This window comes from Oncorhynchus mykiss, chromosome 11, assembly GCF_013265735.2.
Source record: "Oncorhynchus mykiss isolate Arlee chromosome 11, USDA_OmykA_1.1, whole genome shotgun sequence".
NCBI classification, from domain to species: Eukaryota; Metazoa; Chordata; class Actinopteri; order Salmoniformes; family Salmonidae; genus Oncorhynchus; species Oncorhynchus mykiss.
Genome location: NC_048575.1, coordinates 71,618,568 through 71,643,870, shown reverse-complemented (window position 1 = coordinate 71,643,870; position 25,303 = coordinate 71,618,568). Strand labels below are relative to the sequence as shown.

At 41.9% G+C, this 25,303-nt stretch overlaps 2 protein-coding genes and 1 long non-coding RNA gene across 4 annotated transcripts in view; 2 read left to right on the top strand and 1 right to left on the bottom strand.

Moving 5' to 3' along the window:
- Nucleotides 1–6,644, bottom strand: part of LOC110535107 (succinyl-CoA:3-ketoacid coenzyme A transferase 1, mitochondrial) — a 99,976-nt gene extending 93,332 nt beyond the window's left edge. The window contains exons 1-3 of the mRNA XM_036936256.1: nt 6,427–6,644; nt 3,659–3,767; nt 2,092–2,182 (exon numbers count right to left, since the gene is read on the bottom strand). Coding sequence (XP_036792151.1) covers nt 2,092–2,182; nt 3,659–3,767; nt 6,427–6,528 — 302 coding nt within the window. The 5' untranslated portion in view covers nt 6,529–6,644. The remainder of the gene's footprint in view (nt 1–2,091; nt 2,183–3,658; nt 3,768–6,426) is intronic.
- A 4,163-nt stretch (nt 6,645–10,807) lies between these two features.
- Nucleotides 10,808–15,292, top strand: LOC110536352 (UPF0600 protein C5orf51 homolog). Of its 2 annotated transcripts, none has more exons than XM_036936254.1 (6): nt 10,808–10,947; nt 11,904–12,013; nt 13,386–13,532; nt 13,893–14,018; nt 14,134–14,248; nt 14,404–14,869. In XM_036936254.1, exons 1-6 carry the CDS (start codon nt 10,854–10,856, stop codon nt 14,637–14,639), a joined length of 828 nt encoding a protein of 275 aa, XP_036792149.1. In that variant the 5' UTR covers nt 10,808–10,853; the 3' UTR covers nt 14,640–14,869. The 2 variants fall into 2 exon arrangements, with proteins under 2 accessions (XP_036792149.1, XP_021477775.1); XM_021622100.2 differs by having other exon boundaries at nt 10,809–10,947; nt 13,887–14,018; nt 14,404–15,292.
- Nucleotides 15,293–16,374: 1,082 nt separating this feature from the next.
- On the top strand, nt 16,375–23,071 carry LOC110536351. Its single transcript, XR_002475416.2, has 3 exons — nt 16,375–16,451; nt 20,374–20,734; nt 21,000–23,071. It is a non-coding gene; the product is annotated as an uncharacterized LOC110536351 (long non-coding RNA).
- The last annotated feature ends 2,232 nt before the right edge of the window (nt 23,072–25,303 follow it).

The following is a 25,303-nucleotide window of genomic DNA, read 5'->3' as shown; positions in this document are numbered from 1 at the left end:
AGAAAGAGCTGCAGGGGAACAGTCAGTGGATGTTTGCACTCTAAAATTACATCTGAAAGCCAAGTATGACCAGGAAATACCAAATACAAGCCAATGAAATCAGACAACGGCCTCAAACAAACCAAATTAAATCACTTTATGGCCCAAGGATACACTGGGAGCTCACTTTCTTTTCATTTTCAATATTGTTTCTTGGGCATTCACTTTCTTTTTGTTGTTATATTATTTTATCCAGCTCCTGTGGCATGTCTGATATGTGCTAAATGAATCTCTTTATAAACTAACACACTGAATACTGCCATTATTAGATTCACTGTCCCACAACTTTACATTACAGGTTGCCAGTCCCACGGTTAGAGCAACATGAGTAGAGTGGCTAGAGCAGCGTGAGTAGAGTGGCTAGAGCAACGTGAGTAGAGTGGCTAGAGCAACGTGAGTAGAGTGGCTAGAGCAACGTGAGTAGAGTGGCTAGAGCAACAAGAGTAGAGTGGCTAGAGCAACGTGAGTAGAGTGGCTAGAGCGTCGTGAGTAGAGTGGCTAGAGCGTCGTGAGTAGAGTGGCTAGAGCGTCGTGAGTAGAGTGGCTAGAGCGTCGTGAGTAGAGTGGCTAGAGCGTCGTGAGTAGAGTGGCTAGAGCGTCGTGAGTAGAGTGGCTAGAGCAACGTGAGTAGAGTGGCTAGAGCAACGTGAGTAGAGTGGCTAGAGCATCGTGGGTAGAGTGGCTAGAGCGTCGTGAGTAGAGTGGCTAGAGCGTCGTGAGTAGAGTGGCTAGAGCGTCGTGAGTAGAGTGGCTAGAGCGTCGTGAGTAGAGTGGCTAGAGCGTCGTGAGTAGAGTGGCTAGAGCGTCGTGAGTAGAGTGGCTAGAGCGTCGTGAGTAGAGTGGCTAGAGCGTCGTGAGTAGAGTGGCTAGAGCGTCATGAGTAGAGTGGCTAGAGCGTCATGAGTAGAGTGGCTAGAGCGTCATGAGTAGAGTGGCTAGAGCGTCATGAGTAGAGTGGCTAGAGCGTCATGAGTAGAGTGGCTAGAGCGTCATGAGTAGAGTGGCTAGAGCGTCATGAGTAGAGTGGCTAGAGCGTCATGAGTAGAGTGGCTAGAGCGTCATGAGTAGAGTGGCTAGAGCGTCATGAGTAGAGTGGCTAGAGCGTCATGAGTAGAGTGGCTAGAGCGTCATGAGTAGAGTGGCTAGAGCGTCATGAGTAGAGTGGCTAGAGCGTCATGAGTAGAGTGGCTAGAGCAACATGAGTGGCTAGAGCAACATGAGTGGCTAGAGCAACATGAGTGGCTAGAGCAGCATGAGTGGCTAGAGCAACATGAGTGGCTAGAGCAACATGAGTGGCTAGAGCAACATGAGTGGCTAGAGCAACATGAGTGGCTAGAGCAACATGAGTGGCTAGAGCAACATGAGTGGCTAGAGCAACATGAGTAGAGTGGCTAGAGCAACATGAGTAGAGTGGCTAGAGCAACATGTACATGTTTGAGAGAGACTCACCTTTCCATAGAAGGGTCATATTAGTGTGTAGCCCAAACTGTTCGGACACTACAGACAGAGGTTGGCAGATCTGCAGTACCGATCTCAGACGAGTCCCGTGACGCTTTTGGAAGTCGTAGAACAAAACGGAGAATAATATTTTGTAGGCCAAACCGATCAGACGCTACAGACCGATTTTAGGGATTAGTCTCATGGTCTGACAAACACCACTGTGGATCTGCCAGCATTCACGGCAGATGCGGAAGGATGCGGTGGGTTGAGACCCATCCAATGCCATGGACATCAACTCTAGGGGGTTAACCATTAGGGGGGGTAAAGCCTAAAACGGACTTTAGATCAGCAGGGCATCCCCCATGATCCCACGCAGGGCATCTTTACGAGAAACAGTTTAAAGTGTTTGATACTATCATGGTTGGAGGCCTGTAATTTAAAACAGATTCTAATTAGCATTAGGAAACACAGGCATTTTCTTAACAGCAGTAAACGAGGTTCGAGATGGAAAATCAATCCATGGTTTTGGGTTACACACAGGCACCTGCATGTGTGTGCAAACACACGCAAACAGACACACACAGAGAGACAGACAGACGCACACACACTTACCCAGCATTGTTGCTGACGGCTGTAAGGCTCTTCACGCCAGTCTTTAATAAACTGTTGATAAGGTTCTCTGGAATACCACACAAACCAAACCCTGGAGAGAGAAACCTAAATGTTTACAGTCATTTCCATTAATGACTTATTTTCCTTGGAAAATGACCCTGTGTAGTTAGGCCTTCCTTACACACAGTGGAAACAAGCACAAGCCCAATTCTATTATTATGACATATGGAATCTGTCATAGAAGCCCAGTCTGTCGGGGGCAATGACGCAGAATGATTCAGAGAGAGCAGCTAACATTGAGAGCATGGTCCATTATCTAAGAACAGCAAACAAGGCAATGTGTGAATGAACATTTTTCCTACTGAGAAACAGTTTTTACAGAAAAACTACACTTGGATCATATAACACAAGTTTCTCCCTAGCCTACTTGTAGGAGGTACACTACATTGCCAGGTCGCAATTGTAAATGTGAACTTGTTCTCAACTTGCCTACCTGGTTAAATAAAGGTGAAATAAAACATTTAAAATGACCAAAATTATGTGGACACCTGCTCATCGAACATCTCATTCCAAAATCATGGGCCTTAATATGGAGTTGGTCCCCCCTTTGCTGCTGTAACAGCCTTCACTCTTCTGGGAAGGCTTTCCATTACATGTTAGAACATTGCTGAGAGGACTTGCTTCCATTCAGCCACAAGAGCATTAATGAGGTCGGGCACTGATGTTGGGCCATTAGGCCTGGCTCACTGCCAAGCGTGTGTAAAGCTGTCATCAAGGCAAAGGGTGGCTACTTTGAAGAATCTAAAATATATTTTGATTTATTTAACACTTCTTTGGTTACTAGATGATTCCATATGTGTTATTTCATAGTTTTGATATCTTCACTATTATTCTACAATAAAGAAAATAGTGCAAATAAAGAAAAACGCTTGAATGAGTAGGTGTGTCCAACCTTTTGACTGGTACTGTATATGTGTGTGTTGATTGTGATCAGGTAGGTGTGTCCAACCTTTTGACTGGTACTGTATATGTGTGTGTTGAATGTGATCAGGTAGGTGTGTCCAACCTTTTGACTGGTACTGTATATGTGTGTGTTGATTGTGATCAGGTAGGTGTGTCCAACCTTTTGACTGGTACTGTATATGTGTGTGTTGAGTGTGATCAGGTAGGTGTGTCCTAACTTTTGACTGGTACAGTACTGTATAGTGCACGTATTAGAAATAACATAATAGTCCCACTTTGCTCTCTGATAGGAGAGGTGAAATGTCCATCATTTTGCTTACACTCCTATTCAATTCTTATAAATCTTAGCCTAGCGGTTAAGTGCGTTTGTCCAGGAATCGGAAGGTCGCTGGTTTGAATCCCTGAGCCGACTAGGTGAAAAATCTGTTGATGAGCCCTTGGCATAGACAGAACTCTAATTGCTTCTGTAAGTCGCTCTGGATAAGAGAATCTGCTAAATGACTAAAATGTACATGTAAATGTTCAGGCGTAAACAGTCTTCAGTGCTGCATTTGCAAGGCATCCCAGTGCCCACAGTGAAGTCTTCACCGTCTCCTGATCTTACCTCCCACTAGGATGGTGGCTCCACTGGGGATGTCCTTCACAGCCTCTGTGGGGTCTGTGTAGAACTGGGACTTTCTCTGACTGGAGGTGGACAAGGAGCAGCCACACATCTGGGGTACACAGAGGAACAGTCCCACAGTTAGACAAACTCTGGCAGCATTCAATAATACTTTACCATATTCAGTACTCTTCTCACAGGTGGATTCACCTCCTCTCAGAATAAGATGTGTGCTGGGGAGTAGTGAAAAACAAAGATCCTGGAAATTCCACTCTGATCTTTCCACGGTAACGGATTGCAAAACAAAGTTTAACAAATCATACAGCTCAGTGTACAAGCACTACTTTTTACACTGAACATTTAACAAAAACACATTTACTTGAAGAACAGTGCAGATGCTAAGTTTGGTAACAGACGGACGGCAAAAACAGCACAATCCGATATTCTGTTACAAAACTTTGCATCTGCACTGTTCTTCAAGTAAATGTGTTTTAGTTAAATGCTGTGTAAATTGTTAAAAGTAGTCCTTGTGCATAGAGTTCTATGGTTTGTTGAACTTTGCGATCATTGGATTTTGTTTGGCATACATTTCATTTTATACAGTTTTTTAATCTTAGTTTCAGCATCACTCTGTTAACGTGGAATTTCCCCAGTGCTAGCATTCCATCACAGATAAGGCTGTCGGGTCAAAATCAGCACTTCACATTATGTGCAGTGAGATAAAAACCAACACCAAGAGTATAGAATGTATTCAGTTACAGCACAGAAAAGATGGACCAGGCAGGCAAAGTACAAGAAACAAAAGAGATATGTCCAGTTCACAACACTTTCTCAGCTAGAGTAAGAGTGGCAAGCAGACGGTCTTGAACTGCTTGTATTGGAACTCTGCCAGGAAGCATATTCCTCCAGCTGAGACGTGGAGAGCAGACGGAGACCCTTTAACCTCATCAAGCCTTTCATTTTCTGCCATTAACCCACCGTTCGCTCATCCTTTAACTCCTCTGCTGTAGCTAATTATATCCACCGTACTGCACTAGTGTAGATGGAAGGTTCACTGGGGGAATGAGGCAGTCTGGTGGATCTGAGAATGTCCCTGACAAAACAACACAGTCCATTATAGGCTAGTTCTTCTAAGCTCTGACATTAGAGACGTGTAAATCAACCTCTTGTTATAAATAGAATAGGTCTGCAATTCCCCCCTGATGTAGTGAACTCATTAGTCATTAGTCTGTATTAACCTATGACCAGTTTTACTTTTCACCCATTATCACACCTTTCGCTCTATTATGATCCACCAAACTTTTGGGGAGGAACTATATTCTGGGTGGATTTGTGACCAAATAGAAGATAGTTCATAATAGAAATTTGACATAAGTGGCTTGATTTTGACCTCAGCTCATATAAAAATGAATTGTCAATAGCAAATCAGCAATTAAGACCAATCAAGCGCGAGGAAAATGCGCCCAGAAGGAAAAGGAAAACATTTCACAAAATAGGCTTGACTGTTAACCTAGGACCAGCATCTTGTATTTAGTCTTGACCTAGACGGAACCTTTCAGGGCGATTAACGACCATTAGCTCTGTTTACGGTTATAACCTACAACAACTTATCTGAGGTCTAACTACAAACTGTACTGTGGCAGCAAAGCCAAACAAAAGCAACTGCATATCATGTGACAAAAGGAGGCGAAAACATAACAATATAAAAGGATTCCTGCACACTGAGAGGCCAACTTCTATAGGTGAAGAAATGCACAATAAAATGTATTGAACAACACTAGCATGGCGTCAGACTGTAATTATCTAAACATGGAGGTGTGTACTGTGTATACCCTCCAATTCACTACTTCTAAAACCGAAATGCAAACACATGATTAAACAATACCCTTATCGGAGAACTGTGTACATTATTTTCTATTATACTACCTGTAGACTATACTTTACAGAGACTGTTCTGAACTGCATTTTTACATGCCTCTACTTCTGGCTGTCCTTAGTGCGCGTGACACGCAAAGGGGAACTGGGTTGCAACCTGCAGCGCAATGTCAATGACCAACATTCTTAGGCTTATGTGTGTTGCTATGTTGGCAGGTTGAATTCTTTACAGTTTAAAGGAGCATTACGGAGAGAGAAAAAATATCGGTAGTCAACATCAATAACTTCCAAATATATTCACTAGATATGTTCCCCAATCGATCGTAATATAGTTGGACCTTATATCACAAAGATTGAGGGGGGGGGGGGGGGGGGGAGCGAGTGTCTTCAATAGGAACTATCTACTGTAAACATAAAACACATGATACTGGCAAAACAAACAAATGGAGACATTAAATTGAAATCCAAGGTCCCTTTCTCAGCCAAGGTCATTTGAGTTTTTATGGGTGACAGAGTAGTGTCTACTGCTAGCCACCATGTAGGCTACTAAGATACCAGGACGGGAAATAGCTAACATGGATCATGGAAGCATCAGACATCACGAACATTTATGAAAGGGGTCAGTAGTGTTGAGGTATAACATAACGGATCAGTAGCCAAGTATACGCTGATCGTAGCCAACAGTAAATGCAAATGATGAATTTTGATTTCAATTGCATTTCAGAGAACAATTTAGGGGTTAAAATAGAAGGTGCCATATGACACATTCGCACTAACCTGACGTAGCAGGCTTAAAATAAACACTCGCACAAAAATAGCAACGCTTCCCAATGTATCTATTTAACTGGATGCGTGTTTGTACTTGGTCTATTTCATTGACGCATGTCGATACTAACCTTGTTCAAGGAATGGGTGAAGTTCAAATTGGGTATGCAGGTGGCAGATAGGTTTTTGAAGAATACAGTATCCGCTCGTGATAATACTTTAAGGGCCGCCATGTTTTTGAAGCTAACCAACAGGCTTTCCTAAATGATGAGCAATGTGAGGCTGCGGAGCGGTTGAGTTATGGCGTGCATGTGTGATCAGACTTTGCAGGAACTCACAGTCCCAGCTGGTAAAATGACACTAAAGCTAGGAGGGGAGGGGCGGGGCTAGCGGAGGACGATCAGCGCGAGCAAAAGAGGCTCGGCTAGCTCATTATAATTTAACTGTTTCGCGGCTAGAGAAGAGTCCGTAATATAAATACATATGTCCCCTTTTTTATATATATATATATGCCTCTCTCTTCCTCCCTAGATTTACCTGTTAATAGTTTTTTTTCCGCTGGACCTAGTTGACTAAACTTCACTCCATGGTGAAGGAAGTTTCTGATGAACTCCACCAACAGAGTGGAGCAGAGACCAGGCTTTGTGGAATTCAGCTCCAACGACATAGATTCGCCCAAGATCAATACCTTAAAATAGACTTTTAAAAAGTCCTCTCATTGTCAACTGCGTTTATTTTCAGAAAACTTAACATGTGTAAATATTTGTATTAACATAAGATTAATAACTTCTTGGTGACTGGGAGGCAGTATTGAGTAGCTTGGATGAATAAGGTGCCCAGAGTAAACTGCCTGCTACTCTGTCCCAGATGCTAATATATGCATATTGGTAGCATTGTTGGATAGAAAACACTGTGAAGTTTCTAAAACTGATTGAATGATGTCTGTGAGTATAACAGAACTCATATGGCAGGCAAAAACCTGAGAAAACATCCAACCAGGAAGTGGGAAATCTGAGGTTTGTAGTTTTTCAACTCTTTGCCATTCCAATATACAGTGTAAATGGGGTCATATTGAACTTCCTAAGGCTTCCATTATATGTCAACAGTCTTTAGAACTTTGAGGCTTCTACTGTGAAGTGGGGCGAAAGAGAGGGGATTGAGCCAGGTGTCTGGCAGAGTGCCACAGGCTCTGACGCGCGGTCACGAGAAAGTTAGCTCTCGTTCCATTGCTTTTCTACAGACATAGGAATTATTCGGTTGGAACATTATTGAAGATTTATGTTAAAAACATCCTAAAGATTGATTCTATACTTAGTTTGACAAGTTTCTACGGGCTGTAACGGAACTTTTTGAACTTTTCGTCAGACGTTCGGCTGGACCTGAATGCGCGTTTGGATTTGTTTACCAAACGCCCTAACAAAAGAAGCTATTTGGACATAAATTATGAACTTTATCGAACAAATCAAACATTTATTGTGGAACTGGGATTCCTGGGAGTGCATTCTGATGTAGATCATCAAAGTTAAGTGAATATTTATAATGCTATTTCTGACTAGTGTTGACTACACAATATGGCAAATATATTTTTGGCTGCTTTGTTGTCTGAAAGCTGTACTCAGATTATTGCATCGTTTGCTTTTTTCATAAAGCCTTTTTTGAAATCTGACACAGCGGTTGCATTAAGGAGAAGTATATTTCTAATTCCATGTATAACACTTGTATTTTCATCACCATGTATGATGACTATTTCTGTAAATTGATGTGGCTCTCTGCACTTTCACCGGATGTTTTAGAACTACTGAACGTAACACGTCAATGTAAAATGAGATTTCTTGATATAAATATGCACTTTATTGAACAAAACATACATGTATTGTGTAACATGAAGTCGTATGAAGGTCATCTGATGAAGATCATCAAAGGTTAGTGATTAATTTTATCTCTATTTGTGCTTTTTGTGACTCCTCTCTTTGGCTAGAAAAATGGCTGTGTTTTTCTGTGAGTTGGTGGTGACCTAACATAATCGTTTGTGGTGCATTTGCTGTAAAGCCTATTTGGAATCAGACACTGTGGCGGGATTAACGAAAATGTTATCTTTAAAACTGTGTAAAATATGTGTATGCTTGAGGAATTTTAATTATAAGATTTTTGTTGTTTAGAATTTGGCTCCCTTCACTTTCACTGGCTGTTGGCGAGGTGGGACGCTACCCTCCCACATATCCCAGAGAGGTTTAAACAACATACATAAACTGAACAAGTTCCACAGACATGTCACTAACAGAGACTGAATAATGTGTCCCTGAACAAAGGGGGGGGGGGGGGGGGGGGGGGGCAAAATCCAAAGTATCAGTCAGTATCTGGTGTGACCACCAGCTGCATTAGGTACTGCAGTGCATCTCCTCCTCGTGGTCTGCACCAAAATTGCTGTGAGATGTTACCCCACTCTTCCACCAAGGCACCTGCAATTTCACAGACATTTCTGGGGGGAATGGCCCTAGCCCTCACCCTCCAATCCAACAGGTCCCAGACATGCTCAATGGGATCGTTGCTGGCCATGGCAGAACACTGACATTCCGGTCTTGCAGGAAATCACGCACAGAACGAGCAGTATGGCTGGTGGCATTGTCATGCTGGAGGGTCATGTCAGGATGAGCCTGCAGGAAGGGTACCACATGAGGGAGGAGGATGTCTTCTCTGTAACGCACAGCGTTGAGAAAGCCTGCAATGACAAAAAGCTCAGTCCGATGTTGCTGTGACACACCGCCCCAGACCATGACTGACTCTCCACCTCCAAAATCGATCCCGCTCCAGAGTACAGAACTCGGTGAAACGCTCATTCCGTCTAAGATAAACATTAATCCGACCATCAACCCTGGTGAGACATAGGCGATGTTGTTGCCCGTGATGTCTGGTGAGGACCTGCCTTACAACAGGCCTATAAGCCCTCAGTCCAGCCGCTCTCAGCCTATTGCAGACAGTCTGATCACTGATGGAGGGATTGTGCGTTCCTGGTGTAACTCGGGCAGTTCTTGTTGCCTTCCTGTACCTGTCCCGCAGGTGTGATGTTCAGATGTACCGATCCTGTGTGGGTTTTTTACACATGGTCTTCCACTGCGAGAATGACCAGCTGTCCATCCTGTCTCTCTGTAGCACTGTCTTAGGCCTCTCACAGTATGGACATTGCAATTTATTGCCCTGGCCACATCTGAAGTCCTCATGCCTCCTTGTAGCATGCCTAAGGCACATCCACACAGATGAGCAGGGACCCTGGGCATCTTGTTTTTGTGTTTTTCAGAGTCAGTTGAAAGGCCTCTTTAGGTCATAAGTTATCAAAACTGTGACCTTAATTGCCTACCGTGTTCATTAATTGTTCATTAATTGTTCATTGTATGTTCAGGTGTATGTTCATTAATTGTTTATGGTTCATTGGGAAACAGTGTTTAAACTCTTTTACAATGAAGATATGTGAAGTTATTTAGATGTTTACTAATTATCTTTGAAAGACAGGGTCCTGAAAAGGGACGTTTCTTTTTTTGCTGAGTTTATATGAAACGCTAACCTTGTACCTATGTTTCTTCTCTGTCGTTGCGTGCTTTATTTGCTGAAATCCAATCAAATACAGTTTGTTTCCTTGTTGAGATTCAATTGGCACACGCAAAACAGTCGGCGGGTGTATTTCATTAAGGTTTATTGAAAAAGTATGGATTTGCAATTGACAGAGGGCACAAATAAATTGATATATTTGGAGCAAACATGTATTGGATCACTAACCAGGTTTCCATCAAATCCTTTTTATGCGATTAAAGTACATTTCGGTGATCTTTCCCAATGTCGTCAAAACAAAACATTATGCGAGATATGGAGGTGGAAACGCCATTATGCACAAATATTTATATAATAACCATCATATATCGAAGTAAATTTGGAGACACACGATGATAGTTCTCGCATTACGATTTGGGTAACCATACAGTATTAGGCAACAGGTTACATAAATTATGATGAACGTGTGTTCGCAGACAGCCATCATTTTATAGAAGAATACGTTATGATTAACTTCACATGGTGGTGAAAGTGCATGGTGATGAGTGTGATGCTCCTTTACAATACATATCGATGGTTTTATTCTGGTAACATGATGATCGATGTTTGACGAATACAAATATTCTCGCTCTTATCCATAATAATCTAATCATGTAGAGGAGCCTACCCACACATCCTAGCCGCACTGTAGTCTATCTGCAAACTGTTGGCAAGAGCACATGTAGGCACCTTTGCTATTTAACGCAACCGTTTATGTACCAAAACCATAGGTAGAGTCGAAAATGCAATGGAAGCACAACTAATTTTAGATTTTTATTCGGTTCATGAAAACGTAATTAAAAAGTACATTTCGTGTTTATACGTCACAACGCACAAATCCGTTTGATGGGAAAACTATCATATTTTCTTAATGCGGATTTTAGAATAGTGGCATGAAACCTGCCCCAGATAATAAAATAAACACATTCACCATGTGAATGGATCGTCATAAGCGTCACGTGACAGTGTTTTAGTCATGGCCGACGACTGCAGAAGACAGGCGTTCGAACTGGAGAGAAGGATTTTTGAGTTGGACAATAAGTGCGCCAGCCTCAGAACCGAGAAACAAGGTAAGGTGTACACTGTTAAAACAATAATTTGTAATGAAAGGTAGCTAATGTCGATGCACCTTCAGTTTGTTCAGTTGAAAGTTCTTCTCATCTGGCTTAGTTAGTTAGCTACGTTAGCTAACGTTACCATATCACCAGAAATACTTTATGATAACACACAGACCAAGGTAGATAAACTAGCTAGTCAGAGTTGAAACAACAACAACAGTAAACAATATGACTCATTGCATACATTCGCTAGCTAGCTAGCTATGTTTGCTGGTAAAGTTAATGTGATTAGCCACGTTAGCTAGTTAGCGAGCTAACATGGTACCTAACTAGTTAGCTAATTGTTTTAAATTTGGTTTGTTTACTTCACTTCTTTTGGCAATGTAAACAGGTTTACCATCCCAATAAAACCGTTTTGAATTTAACTGAATTCATTATGTGGTACAGTAACGTTAGCTAGGTAACGTTAGCGATAGCTGGCTAACTGGTGTTAATGTGTCGACAAAGATGCTGAGCTAGGGTATTGAGCCGTTACTTTTCAAACATTCAATGCATAATGTTATTGCAGATTGGTCAAACAATCTATCTAGGCTATTCTGGGATGTATTAGCTAGGTATCTAAAAGTATTCCACTTTGTGTACGTTCTTGGCTTACTGGCCAACTATTGTTTTCCAATGAACTTGATTTTGTCAACTCTAGTCTAGACTGTCATAATACTGTGTACAATGGTGGCCGGATGGACATGGCTAGATTATCTTCTTTATTGACTATCTCAAAGGGCAGCTCCTTACATTTTACGCCATTATCATGTCACTGTAAAACACATTATCAACAAGTCATAGAAATGATCAGTGTGTTTTTAAACTAACACGTTAAATGATACATTAAACTCTGTAAGCATGAGATGTAATGTTTGGACATAAAGTTAGACCTGTAATACATATTAAACAACTTTATTTTCTCCTAGATGATGACTATTTACAGAATGCTTCTTCGATACTAGACAAGTTGAAAAGCTTTTACAGACAAGGGGGGGAAAGTAACAGTCTGCCTAAACTGCTTCAGGATTACACTCAGGTATTGCAGTTCATTGAATGTTAATGTTGTAGCTAGATTCTAGACTAAATGTTTTAGGCTTGGTGTGAATTCAAATGTGTTACCATACCATACCATCCAAGTTGCCTTCATCTCTGATAATCCTGTTCAGCCAGGTAGGTAGGCAGGCAAGTGGCCTGGATGTAAATGGTAGACTTCATGTGTTCAGGCCTTGTTAGTTGCAAATAGGTAGCCTCGTAGAACCAAACAGATTGTTGTTTTGGTGATATATGGCAGGCTCACGTGGCAAGCAAAGTGTCCTTTTGTGTTCAAGTAGTTCTTCCACCTGCTGTTTTGAAATAGGATAACAGTATTCTATTTTGTTAAGTCGTTCATGTCATCCAATGACTCGAGTCTGAAGGTGTGAAAGAGCCGACACACTTGTTGTCCTTCCTTGACGCGGGAACTTTCAACTGACCACTATCCTCTGTGACAGACTCAGTTCACAAATTAAATGCACCCTTCCTCATGTCCTTGAAGTAGCCCAATCACTGCTCTGATAGTGAATGGAAGGTTTTTTTCATCCTTTCACCTGTCAGAGCGTAGAAAATCAGTGATTACTTTCAAATGAAGAAATGACGCAAAGATGCATTTTAAAAAGTGGGATTATTCCACAAATGTGGAAATCTAGAAGAGTTCAAAATATTAGAATTCCAACTTCAAAGTGCAGTGCTGATGATGAACCAAGTGACTTGTCCTGTTGATGACATTGACATAACGCCCAACCCACGGTCTGTCTGAGTTATCCGCATCATCCACACCCATCATAGCAGAGTTGTAGACAGCCTGTTGGAGAGACGGAGACATTTGTCTTATTGAAGGTTGTTGGCCCACAGCTTGTGGAAGAAGTCTGCAATTCACCTGCATTAGAGTTGAAGGCCGGCCGACCATGTTACTCTTGTCATACATTTTTGCGAAAGAGCATGGCTGAATAGATTAATTGCAAAACTATTACTGTTTAATCATATTTGTGTTAAATGTAGCCATTTCTTTTTTTATCTCAGTATCAATTAATTTATCGGTAACATTAAAGTACCTTACTGTGATGGTAAACAGCTTCTTAGCCAATAATTTCTCAAGCAAGAATTGTTCTAAGATGGTCTGAGTGGTAAGGGGAAAACTAGCTGTTGGCAGAGGTTTGGAACTTTTATTTATTTTTTATTTATTGGTATATTAACTAATTTACTGCATGGTGATGTCACCAGAGTTCTTACACTTAAAGGGAATTATCATTTTCACAATGTCACAGTATTATTCCAATCTCATAGTGTGGAAATGTATATAAAACACAGGAAATCACATTTGACTGCACTGGGCCTTTTAAAAGTAAAGAATGACACTAGTGTGTGTGTAGGTGATCCTGGACATCACATTCTATGAGGAAAACAAGCTGGTGGACCAGGAGTTTCCAGAGGACTGCTCACCCTTTAAGATCCAACAGCTGCTGCAGGACCTCACAGAGCCAGAGGTGTTGGCCGGTAGACTGGTCCCGGCCCAAGAGGTGTGTGTGTCTTTGTGCAAAAGATATTCAGCCTGCTCTTAAAGGGCAATGCATGTGCATAGGACCTTATACCCTATGCATTGAGTATTTTGTTCACTACATGAAAATAACAGCAGATTTACACACCACACACACACCAGTGGAGGCTGCTGAGGGGAGGACGGCTCATAATGGCTGGAACGGAGTGGATGGAATGGTATCAAACACATGGAAACCATGTGTATGATGTATTTGATACCATTCCACTTATTTAGCTCCAACCATTAACATGAGCCCGTCCTCCCCAATTAATGTGTCACCATCCTCCGGTGACACACGCACACTGTTGTTTAGTGACAGCTGTCCCTGTTCCAGGTGCAGTCAGTGCTGGGGCTAGAGGTGTTAGAGTGCCTCTACTGGAGACGTGGAGCACTGCTTTACATGTACTGCCACACACTCCACCAACGCAAGCAGTGGATCAAGAAGAACAAAGCCACTTTCCTCAAGGTATGACCATTTAACTTTATATAGAAGGCCAAACTTGAATTGTAGTGCAACTGCTACTATTAGAGTTGGATTCCTTATGCCTGTTGTTCATGCAGTGTTGTCTGTCTGGTTTCAGTGTCTTCAGGAGGGTGTACGTTACCTGATGAGGATGCTGCAGGTGAGGAACTCCGTGAAGCTCAACGATGGGGTGGTGTTTCACGACTCTGCTACCGCCAACTTCCTGGCTGAAGGTAAACATAGAACCGCTGTTATACATGTGTTGTGGCTTGTTTATTTTGTTAATGTTACATTTTTGTTTTGACATTATCAAGACAAACCTTTTCTTAGTTTCTCATAAAGGGATGAAAAAACATGGTTATTTATGTTTTTATTTATTTTCCAATAGGCATCTTCTCAGACACCCACCTGCTGACAATGATGTACATAGGGGAGATGTGTTTCTGGGCAGTGAAGTACGAGGACTGCAGCGTGGATTCCACGGAACGCAAAGAGGACCGGCTTCACTTCCGGGACATTGGGACGCAGATCCTACACAAATACGTGCTTGTCTGTGACGGCCCTCTTCAGGGCCAGGGCTGGAACACAGAGAATGCCAAGGAAATCCTAAGTATCTTACAGTGAACTAGGGAGGGCTATGGGTACAAGTTTCCTTTAGGCACTGATCTAGGATCAGATTATCAAACCCCACATTGTAATGCTAAGCATTACGGGAGGAGGCATCTGATGGATCAGTTTCTAGGGTGAACTTCTTTCTGTTCTGAAAGGCTCTGGCTGACTGATGCGGTGAAGTTTGGGGCAAGGGTAGGTGAAGAATGAAGGGCTAGGGTAGGGAGGGATGTTAATGAAATGTGAGTCTCCCATCTCCTGCAAGAAGCACTTATCTTCCAGATTTCAGACTGTTGGTTGGGCATGTGTTTTGCTCTGAGAATGTGGTAGAATAATAAATACATTTAATAAGATTATTAACTAAATAAATTGTAAAAACATAAAGTATTGTTTGAAGATGTATCATAATCTAGCTTGTAATGAAACATTGCACAGCAACTTTTTTTTATTTATTTTAATTATTTTGTTATGTTTTAAATTACTTGCATTTATATATAAATATATATGGGGGGGGGGGGGGGGGGGGGGGGTGTAAAATGGGGAATACACAGAGTTGGTGACTGAATTATTCATGACCATTTTTGAGTATGTACAGTTTTTTTTTTTTTTTTTAACATCAGTTTTGTAATATGCAATCTCTTTTTTTTATTTTTATTATTATTATTCCCAAAAAAAAATGGACCTCACTTGGACAAATAGTAATGTCCCAGTGACAGGAACTTTGATATTTTGATAGTATGCATTTAAATGTAGATTCTGTGTTCTTTTTGGAAGAAAAAAAAACATTTCATTTTTTTTTTTTTTTATGTCATTGAAAATAAATGTTGGATTAAAATGTGTAGTAAAAAACAACTACAATAACCACAATGCACCTCTTCCACAAGGTGGGGAACTTTTGTAAACTCAGAATGATCGAGGCCTCTAGTGGTCAAAAGGCAGATTTAGCATGGGCAGCGCCATTGAGGGCTTCCGCCGTTTTAAAGTAGTCAACTGGGTGGGGATTCCTATGGGTTGTAGCCATAATGGTGCTGCCCATTCTGTCACAGACACTATAATGGCACAGATATAAAAAATACTATTCTCTATGGCGGTAACAAGAAATGTCAGATTTGCTTTCAACTTCTATTTCACAGTACCGATTTGAGCTTTGATAAGTAATGTTTAGCACATTGAGGATAGCTTAGACGCCTTATTGTCACATCGAAAGCAGGTGGAAGGAGTCTGTAGTTATACGAAGTCTCAGACAGTTCAGAGACGGTGCTTCAGTGGAAGGAAATGCATCAATGATCAAGAGCATTCATACACCAGTGAAAATGCACTGGCAGGCTTTTGGGTCTGTTTACCCGGTTACGTTCTTAACAAATAGTAATTACTCAAATGGGCGACTACAAAAGGCTCAAGCCAAGTTTATTTATCCCATTGGGTCATATAGCTGCAGAGACAAAATACAAGTTACACAAGCGTATATACTGAACAAAAACAAATTATTTTATTGAGTTACAGTTCATATAAGGAAGTCAGTCAATTGAAGTAAATGAATTAATCCCTAATCTATTGATTTTACATGACTAAGAATACAGATATGCATCTTTGTCACAAATACCTTAAAAAAGGAGTGGTGTGGATCAGAAACCAGTCAGTATCTGGTGTGACCACCATTTGCCTCATGCAGCGCAATCTCCTGTGCATAGAGTTGATCAGGTTGTTGATTGTGGAATGTGCCACTCCTCTTTAATGGCTGTGCGAAGTTGCTGTATATTGTTGGGAACTGGAACACACTGTCGTACACGTCAATTCAGAGCATCCCGAACATGGGTGACATGTCTGGTGAGTATGCAGGCCATGGATGAACTGGGAAATGTTCAGCTTTGAATAATTGTTTACAGACCCTTGCGACATGGGGCCGTGCATTATCAAGCTGAAACATGAGGCGATGGTGAGTGATGAACGGCACGACAATGGGCCTCAGGTTCTCATCACGGTATCTCTGCATTCAAATTACCATCGATAAAATGCAATTGTGTTTGTTGTGTTCGTTATGCCTGCCCATAACCCAACTGCCACTATGGGGCACGCTGTTCTCAACGTTGACAACACTTTACATGTTGCTTTGATATTTTTGTTCGGTATATTTACACTTTCCGAATAAGCGGAGTCACCTCCATATATGACTAAGATAAACAATCCATCTATGTTGCTTGGCAAGAATTCAGTCTTCCTCTTATTGGTATTCTCATGGCCCTGCCTACGTCTAGAACCTTCATGGGTGTGGTAGTGTGTATGTGAGACAGAACTGTAGTTAGAGAGAGGGTCGATGTGGCGGCCCCTCTGGCCTCCCTTCCCAGAGGTTTCTTCTCTCTTTAACTGTTGACCTTATCTCGACTTGACTTCCACAATCACTCCTGGTACCCACTTCACCGAAACTCGCCTGCCTTATCAGGAATTTACTAGATTGTTGCTGTTTACCTCCTTCCGGATAATGCTCAATGGTTACTGCAGTTTAAATAATGCCCTGCCCAGAAAGCTAATTTCCATAGAGCTCGTCTTCAAGGACTGTATGGGAGTCAATTGGGCGCCAGCTCAAAAACCAAACATAAGCATGAATTTCGTCAACAAGAAATACAAGGTTACAAATATTTTCTGAGATGTGAGACAATTAACTTTGTATCTGTATAGTTTTGGAATCGTGAGATTACGTACTTTCGAGGGAAATACGCAGGTTTCTGGACTCATACCCTGACTCTGATTGCTCTAATATATCTGTATGAACCGGATGCAAACCGGATATAGAAGGTCCATGAATCTGCATATGCGAACTAGTAGCGGTTCGTGGGTAAAATCACTGGTGAAGCCAGGGGGGAAAAGCCTTATTACAACCTATTTGTTGAGATAAGTGTTGTTTGCTCTTTATTATTTTGTTAGTTAACATGCCTTGCCACCGTCACATACTAGGCCGTCATTGTAAATGATAATTTGTTCTTTAACTGACATGCCTAGTTCAATAAAATAAAAATAAGCAACGTTACCGGGAGCGCGGAACAGAGGAAATATCAACCTGCACAAAGGACGAGATTGAACTTCATAGAATTTTCCCCCTTAAGCCATATTCGGAAGTATTGCTATAGAACCTCGGTTATGTAATTATTACCCCAGTATGTCTGTTTTTCGAGAAGGCGATTCCGACGGGATTCGTTTTACCGAACTGCCCGTCATGATTTTTTTTTCCGCATTCACAATTGACCATTATGACGGAAGCCTTGAGGCTCTTCTAGGTGTGAAGATATTTAATATGTCTAGGGACATCCTAATATTGGCCTAATGGCCTTCAGTTCGGAGAAAGTCCAAATAATAATGCATATCAATAAGAACCGTAAACTGTAACCTACGCAGATATTTAATTAACTGACATTTGTCAATGTATCAATTAATTGACACGATATCGTCCACCTCATCTTTTAAAAGAGAAGAATGGCACTAGGAAGGTTGATCTATTACAGAACAGATCGTTCATCTATAGGCTATGTGCATAGCACTTTGCTTTAAGCATCAATTTGTTCTTACCCAAACTGGGTGCAGCACCTGTTCAACTGTAATATCCCTCAAAACACGGGGATGACGATTTGCACGGGATAAGTATTATCAGAGGACCTTGGAGTTTGTCGGAAAAAAATAGTTTTTTAGGGCTGAGATAATAACCTTCCGGCCAAGTAAAAATGACTGACGTGGCAGATTCGGACGGTTCTAAAATGACAAATGCGGTGATTTATGCTTGTGCACATAATTATATTACCTGAGCTCCCCCAGTAAAACTCTTCCAGTTAACACTATCAATGTTTGCCTTTACTGTGGGAATTGTGGTCGAATCAATGCAAAATTAGCCACTTTCAATGCAACATACCCGAAAACAAAACAAGCTATGCAAGTTATTTTGTTGTAGGCAGAACGCATCGGAATATGATTCTATTGCATCTATATATAAAAAAACAGTGTGGCAGAACCAATCAGAGCTGCATTAGGCCTATATGCAAATAGACCATTGCCATATATGGATCTGTGCCATTTTCTTTGAACTGGACTGTGTAAACAGCATGATAGGTCATGAGTAAATGTGCTGGTTTTGAGATCAAAGCGAGAGCTGCATATTTGTTCATATCCTTTGCTAGTTAGTGAGTTATTAGACCAGTTATAGATCATTTGTAGTCAGAAATGGGCACAACACATGTACATTTCTAGACATCTTTGAAAAGGGAGTCAGGTAAAGAGCTTTTTTTTTGTCTTTAAGGGGTGGTGTTGTATTTTGAGACGGTCTTGAATAAGCTAAGTAGACAATAGGCAGAAGGTAGCATCATTTGTCTGATTCTCTGTAATAATGGTATGGGAATAATAATGCATTTTATTTTGTAAAGTGGTTTCTTGCATCAAACAACACAATATTTTGAGTCACCTCCTTATCTGAAGGACAAGTGGATAAACAGTTTAATGTTGAGCCTTGCATGTTTTTTTTCAAAAGACTCATGGAATGTAGGCCTACGTTGAACACCACACATTGGCTGCTACTGTAGGCTGAATGATAGAACCGCTATTTCCATATTAAAATGTTATGTTTTTTTTAATGGGAGGCCACTCTGGTAGGCCTACATTATTATTAAATAGCCATAGTAGCCGACTTGACCACTGTCAGAAACTGTAAATTAAAGTGGGTACAGCCTCACTGTTCACAGTAAACGGGCGCTGGAAGTTGCACAGAATTTTCACAATGTTCAAGTTTGAGCTCAGCAGACTTGAAATTTGCTCAGTGCCGGGAACACTATTAAGGGAACGTTGGATTTATGCCTAAGGCTGAAGACACAGTGGCAGAATAAATTCAACCACACCTTTGTTTCATTACAAAACTGGAGAGAAACATCTGTCCGGTGGTGTCCACAAAGCATATTGCATGTAACAAACAGTTACATGACCTACATCATGGTCAATCAAGTTAATGTTGCCGACACGTAGCACTTTTTTGGTTACTACATGATACCATATATGTTATTTCGTAGTTTTGATGTCTTCACTTCTATTCTACAATGTAGAAAATCGGTTTTTTTTTTTAAGTAAAAAAAAACATGAATGTGTAGGTGTGTCCAAACTTTTGACTGGTATTGTATGTGATAAGCAAAATTGACACAGTTACAATAGACATCCACCATATTGGTCTTACCTGCATTTTGTTAGCTCACAACAAACACAACAGCTCAATGCTGAGTAAAGAAGATTAGTACTGTACAGGTATGGTGAAACGTATTTAAACCATCCTGCAGAAGTAATTAGCAACCAGAAGGGGGCTCTCTTGCCAAACACTTCCATGCTGTGGTTACGCACCTAAAGCCTTTGAATATATCTTTCTGCAGCTTACTAACTAAACAAAAGCAATGTTGTTCAGCAAAAATACAACATTCTCACTCTACTCCACCAACAGGTTAGTGCAGTGTTCCTTCATCCTGATCCTGGGGAATCAAAGGGGGACACTTTGTATTTTTTCCCTAGCACTACACACCTGATTCCACTAATCAAAGGTTTGATGATGAGTTGATTAAGAAACATTAGGTTACTATTTTCACTATAGTCCTCCTCTGATTGATTTGAAATGTACTGTCTGTTACCATTTGAGGTAATGTACACCTTGCGTTCATATGGTTACGTGTGTGTGTATATGTCTATCATTGTGTGTGTGTGTGTGTGTGTGTGTGTGTGTGTGTGTGTGTAGGGCGGGGAGGAAGAGAGCCAGTGTGACGCAGCAGAGTCTCAGCAGCAACCTCTTCATCCTGGAAAGAACGGACCAATCAGGACAGCCATATTTCAGTCCCGCCCCTCAGGTCCAGGAAGTATGTCAGGAGGTGGATGAGTTCATCTATGTGGCCAATGCAGAGACAGGAAGAGGTAACACCAAGACTCCAACACATTCCTCATACTTGCTCCTATTCCTAGGCCCTTGTTGCCAGCCAGATAATCTTGTCAAGCTATCGCAACATCAGGCTGGTTCCACCAGGCTACCTTCCAGGACCAGATCCAGGGAAAGATCAGGCTCGTTCCACCAGGCTACCTTCCAGGACCAAATCCAGTGAAAGGTGAGACCAAGGCCCCCCATTCCATAATATAGCCTGCATCTGCAACCCTAGAGCCTTATTGCCTCGTTCCTGCAGGAGTTTCGGTTATTTAGCAGATGCTCACTTTGCATATGTGACACACGATGTAATAGTGATATGCTGTATTCCAATCTCATTTTGTATTACTGGATGTGTCTATGTGTCAAGCCACAAATGAAAAGTGATGCAGTTGTTTATGGCAACATCTCTACAAATCTACCCTGTTACCCTATTCTGTCTCTATTAGGTGGTGAGGGGGAGGCGTCTTAGATTCAGGCATTGGTGGACCCTGCCTAGTGTTCATCCTCCAGAACCCTCCTTGTCCTGACTTTTGTGTCCAGAGAGGAACCAGACCCAATCAGAACCACTAGTCCCAGTACTGCTAGATTAAAGACCAGGACCCCCAGTGTAGATATTGCACAGAGGCTCTGCCTGTGCCTGCTGCCTAACCCCTGGATTGTCTGTCTGTCTGTCTGTCTGTCTGTCTGTCTGTCTGTCTGTCTGTCTGTCTGTCTGTCTGTCTGTCTGTCTGTCTGTCTGTCTGTCTGTCTGTCTGTTTGTCTGTCTGTCTATGGTCTATGTAGTCTCTCTGTTTGTCTGTCTGTCTATGGTCTATGTAGTCTGTCTGTCTGCTGGGGTGCTCTGGTCTCAGGCTGTAGCTATCTGTCAGAGGATCCTGTCTGCTGGGGGGCTGTGGTCTCAGGTCTCAGGCTGTAGTTCCTTAGACAGATAGCTATCTTCAGCACAAATGCTTCTGAAGGAATGTTCTACCTCTGATGTGCCTTGTTTCAATGAATCGCAAAAGAAAAAGTCATTATTGGGTAAATATTATTTAATAACCCTGTAGTAATTTTTTTGTGAATAAATAGTGGGTTGTGAAACAAAACAGAAGTGAAGAGAACTACTGTTTAACTGTAGCTATGGTACTTTAGTGAAGATAATAAAGGGTTTTGGTTATCACATTATTTTCTTCTACTACTACTGCGTAGTTTAGAAGCATTTAGAATCATATTGATGTGACAAGGAATTATGGGTCAAAAAAAAAATATACCTTTATTTCAGCAAATCATGCAATTTTTTTTCATTTCTTTCATATAAGTTATAATTTTTTTATACTCCAAAGTATTATGCTTTTTTCTTTCATTGTTTAAATTCATGTTCTAAATTACCACTGCACAAGTTGTTATAAAGCAACTGAAAGCCTTCGGTGGGTCACAGCACAGAAACGTTGGTGAGCTGTGCGTCTGGAACAGTGAAAGGCGTTTGCTTCGTAGTCAAACAGTAGTTCACAGGCCAAACCTTTCATTTCTTCCTTAATCTGCACCATGAAAAACAACAAGAAAAGAAGAAGAAATGGACAGGTGAAACATCTCTCCACTAGGCACCTGTATTCCTTCTACTGTGTTTTCAGATGAGCGCAGACTGGAAGGAGAGGAGACAGGAAGTCATTTTAAAGTATTGAGATACACCCCTCTGGCTCAGGCAATGGTACAACATGCTACTCCAAGTTTTCTGTGGTTATTTTCCTCTGAGGTCAGTATTGGCACACTAAACTGAATTCACATCTGTCTGATGGGGGGAGGACAATGTTCCTATTTACACCACAATGGGGCAGGCCTGCTCCTGCTTCTCAGGGCCAGGGGAAGCTGTAGAATGTAGACTAGTTGCAGCTTGGTTTACTATGTTTTGGGCATGGGGGTTGCGCTGTGACCCCCCCTGAAAACAAATTAAAATGAAAACTCAAACCACACATTTCTAAACACAATCAAGAATGTACTGTAGCAACCCTGTGTTTATAAGCACCAATATCAACTCTGCCACATGAGCACACTTTTGTGGCACAGCACGCTGGGCTATGGCCGGAAGGTTGGCGGTTTGAATACCACCACGGACAAGCTCACTTTCCCCTGCTTGTTATCTGTTGATAAAGTGTGGAGGTCGTTGTCTGATACAATACATTAGAGCTGGAATCCTTAATAGTGAAACATCCGTTTCAGATATTACAACAACAAAGAAGTCATTGCAAACAACTAACACTTTACCCCCCCATCCCCCGCTTGGACAATATTGCAGAATTTGTCCTGCAGTTTTAGCATGCTGCTCAACACTCATCAGCTTCGTTTTGTCTAAACCATGTTCAATTACAGTACTTGAAAATTGCACCAGTCTATTCTATTACTTGTAAGTTCTCACTGACCAACCGGTGCTTTGGTAGGTGACCATGATAGAGTAGACCTTCTGCTCTGAACTATCCATTTTTTTTATAAAACATTTTTGTTTTTTTTACTTCACCTTTATTTAACCAGGTAGGCATGTTGCGAACAAGTTATCATTTACAACTGCAACCTGGCCAAGATAAAGCAAAGCAGTGTGACAAAAACAACAACACAGACTTACACATGGGATAAACAAACGTACAGTCAATAGCACAATAGAAAAATCTGAATACAGTGTGTGCAAATGAAGGAGCTAAGGCAATAAATAGGCCAATAGTGGCAAAGTAATTACAATTCTCACTGGAGTGATAGATGTACAGATGAGGATCTGCAAGTAGGAATACTGGTGTGCAAAAAACAAATATGGGGATGAGGTAGGTAGTTGGTTGGATGGGCTATTTACAGATGGGCTGTGTGCAGCTGCAGCGATCAGTAAGCTGCTCTAACAGCTGATGCTTAAAGTTAGTGAGGGAATCTCCAGCTTCAGTGATTTTCGCAATTCGTTCCAGTCATTGGCAGCAGAGAACTGGAAGAAAAGGCGGCCAAAGGGGGTGTTGGTTTTGGGGATGGCCAGTGAAATATACCTGCTGGAGCGTATGCTACAAGTGGGTGTTGTTATGGGGACCAGTGAGCTGAGATAAGGCGGAGCTTTACCTAGCAAAGACTTATAGATGACTTGGAGCCAGTGGATTTGGCGACGAATGTGTAGCGAAGGCCAGCCAACGAGAGCATACAGGTCACAGTGGTGGGTATATGGGGCTTTGGTGACAAAACGGATGGCACTGTGATAGACTGCATCCAATTTGCTGAGTATAGAGTGTTGGAGGCTATTTTGTAAATGTGTCACAATGTGCGCAACTGGTTGAAGGTAAGTCAGGTGCAGGAGAGCAGAGATGGGAGATAACAGGCGCACTTTATTTGTGCCCAAAGAAAACAGCGATAATTCCCAAAGTACACAAACGGTACAATAAACAAAACACACCCGGCGCAAACCAGCCTGATGCCAACCACACGTAACAAACAAACAATTCCACACACAGACATGGCGGGAACAGAGGGTAATATACATATAGTCAGATGAGGGAATGTGAACCAGGTGTGCGGAAAACCAAGATAAAACAAATGGAAAATGAAAGGTGGAGCGGCGATGGCTAGAAGACCGGTGACGTCGACCGCCGAACGCCGCCCGAACAAGGAGAGGGACCGTCTTCGATGGAAGTCGTGACAAAATGTCACCGCCAAAGTCAAGGATTGGTTGGATAGTCAGTTTTACGAGGGTATGTTTGGCAGCATGAGTGAAGGAGGCTTTGTTGGGAAGTAGGAAGCCGACTCGATTCAATTTTGGATTGGAGATTCTTAATATGAGTCTGGAAGGAGAGTTTACAGTCTAGCCAGACACATAGGTATTTATAGTTGTCCACATTAGTCAGAACCATCCAGAGTAGTGATGCTGGTCGAGTCCGGGCAGCAATTTGTTGAAGAGCATGCATATAATTTTACTAGCATGTAAGAGCAGTTGGAGGCCACAGAAGGGGTGTTGTATGGCATTGAAGCTAGTTTGGAGGTTTGTTAACACAGTGTCCAAAGAAAGGCCCGATGTATACAGAATGGTGTCGTCTGTGTAGAGGTGGATCAAAGAATCACCCGCAGCAAGAGCGATATCATTGATGTATACAGAGAAAAGAGTGGGCCCGAAAATTGAACCCGGTGGCACCCCCATAGAGACTGCCAGAGGTCCAGACAACAGGCTCTCCGATTTGACACACTGAACTCTATTTGTGAAGTTGTTAGTGAACCAGACAAGGCAGTCATTAGAGAAACCAATGCTGTTGAGTGCAAATAATAATACAGTGCCTAATACAAAGCCTTGACCAGGTCGATGAAGACGGCTGCACAGTACTGTCTTTTATTGATGGCTGTTATGATATCGTTTAGGACCTTGAACGTGGCTGACGTGCACCCGTGACCAGCTCGGAAACCGGATTGCATAGCGGAGAAGGTACGGTGGGACTCGAAATGGTAGGTGATCTCTTTGTACACTTGGCTTTCGAAGACTTTAGAAAGGCAGGGCAGGATGGATATAAATCTGTAACAGTTTGGGTCTAGAGTGTCTCCGCCTTGGAAGAGGGTGATGACCACAGCCGCATTCCAATCTTTAGGAATCTCAGACGATACGAAAGAGAGGTTGAACAGACTAGTAATAGGGGTTGCAACAATGGCGGTGGATCATTTTAGGAAGAGAGGGTCCAGATTGTCTAGCCTACCTGATTTGTAGGGATCCTGATTTTGCAGCTCTTTCAGAACATCAGCTGTCTGGATTTGGGTGAAGGAGAAG

Bases quoted from the DNA above. Each gene is read 5' to 3' on its own strand.
- LOC110536352 (XM_021622100.2), top strand. From the start codon at position 10,854: ATGGCCGACGACTGCAGAAGACAGGCGTTCGAACTGGAGAGAAGGATT. The intron at 10,948-11,903 runs GTAAGGTGTACA...ATTTTCTCCTAG, and splicing joins CCTCAGAACCGAGAAACAAG to ATGATGACTATTTACAGAAT. The intron at 14,019-14,133 runs GTATGACCATTT...GTCTGGTTTCAG, and splicing joins ACAAAGCCACTTTCCTCAAG to TGTCTTCAGGAGGGTGTACG.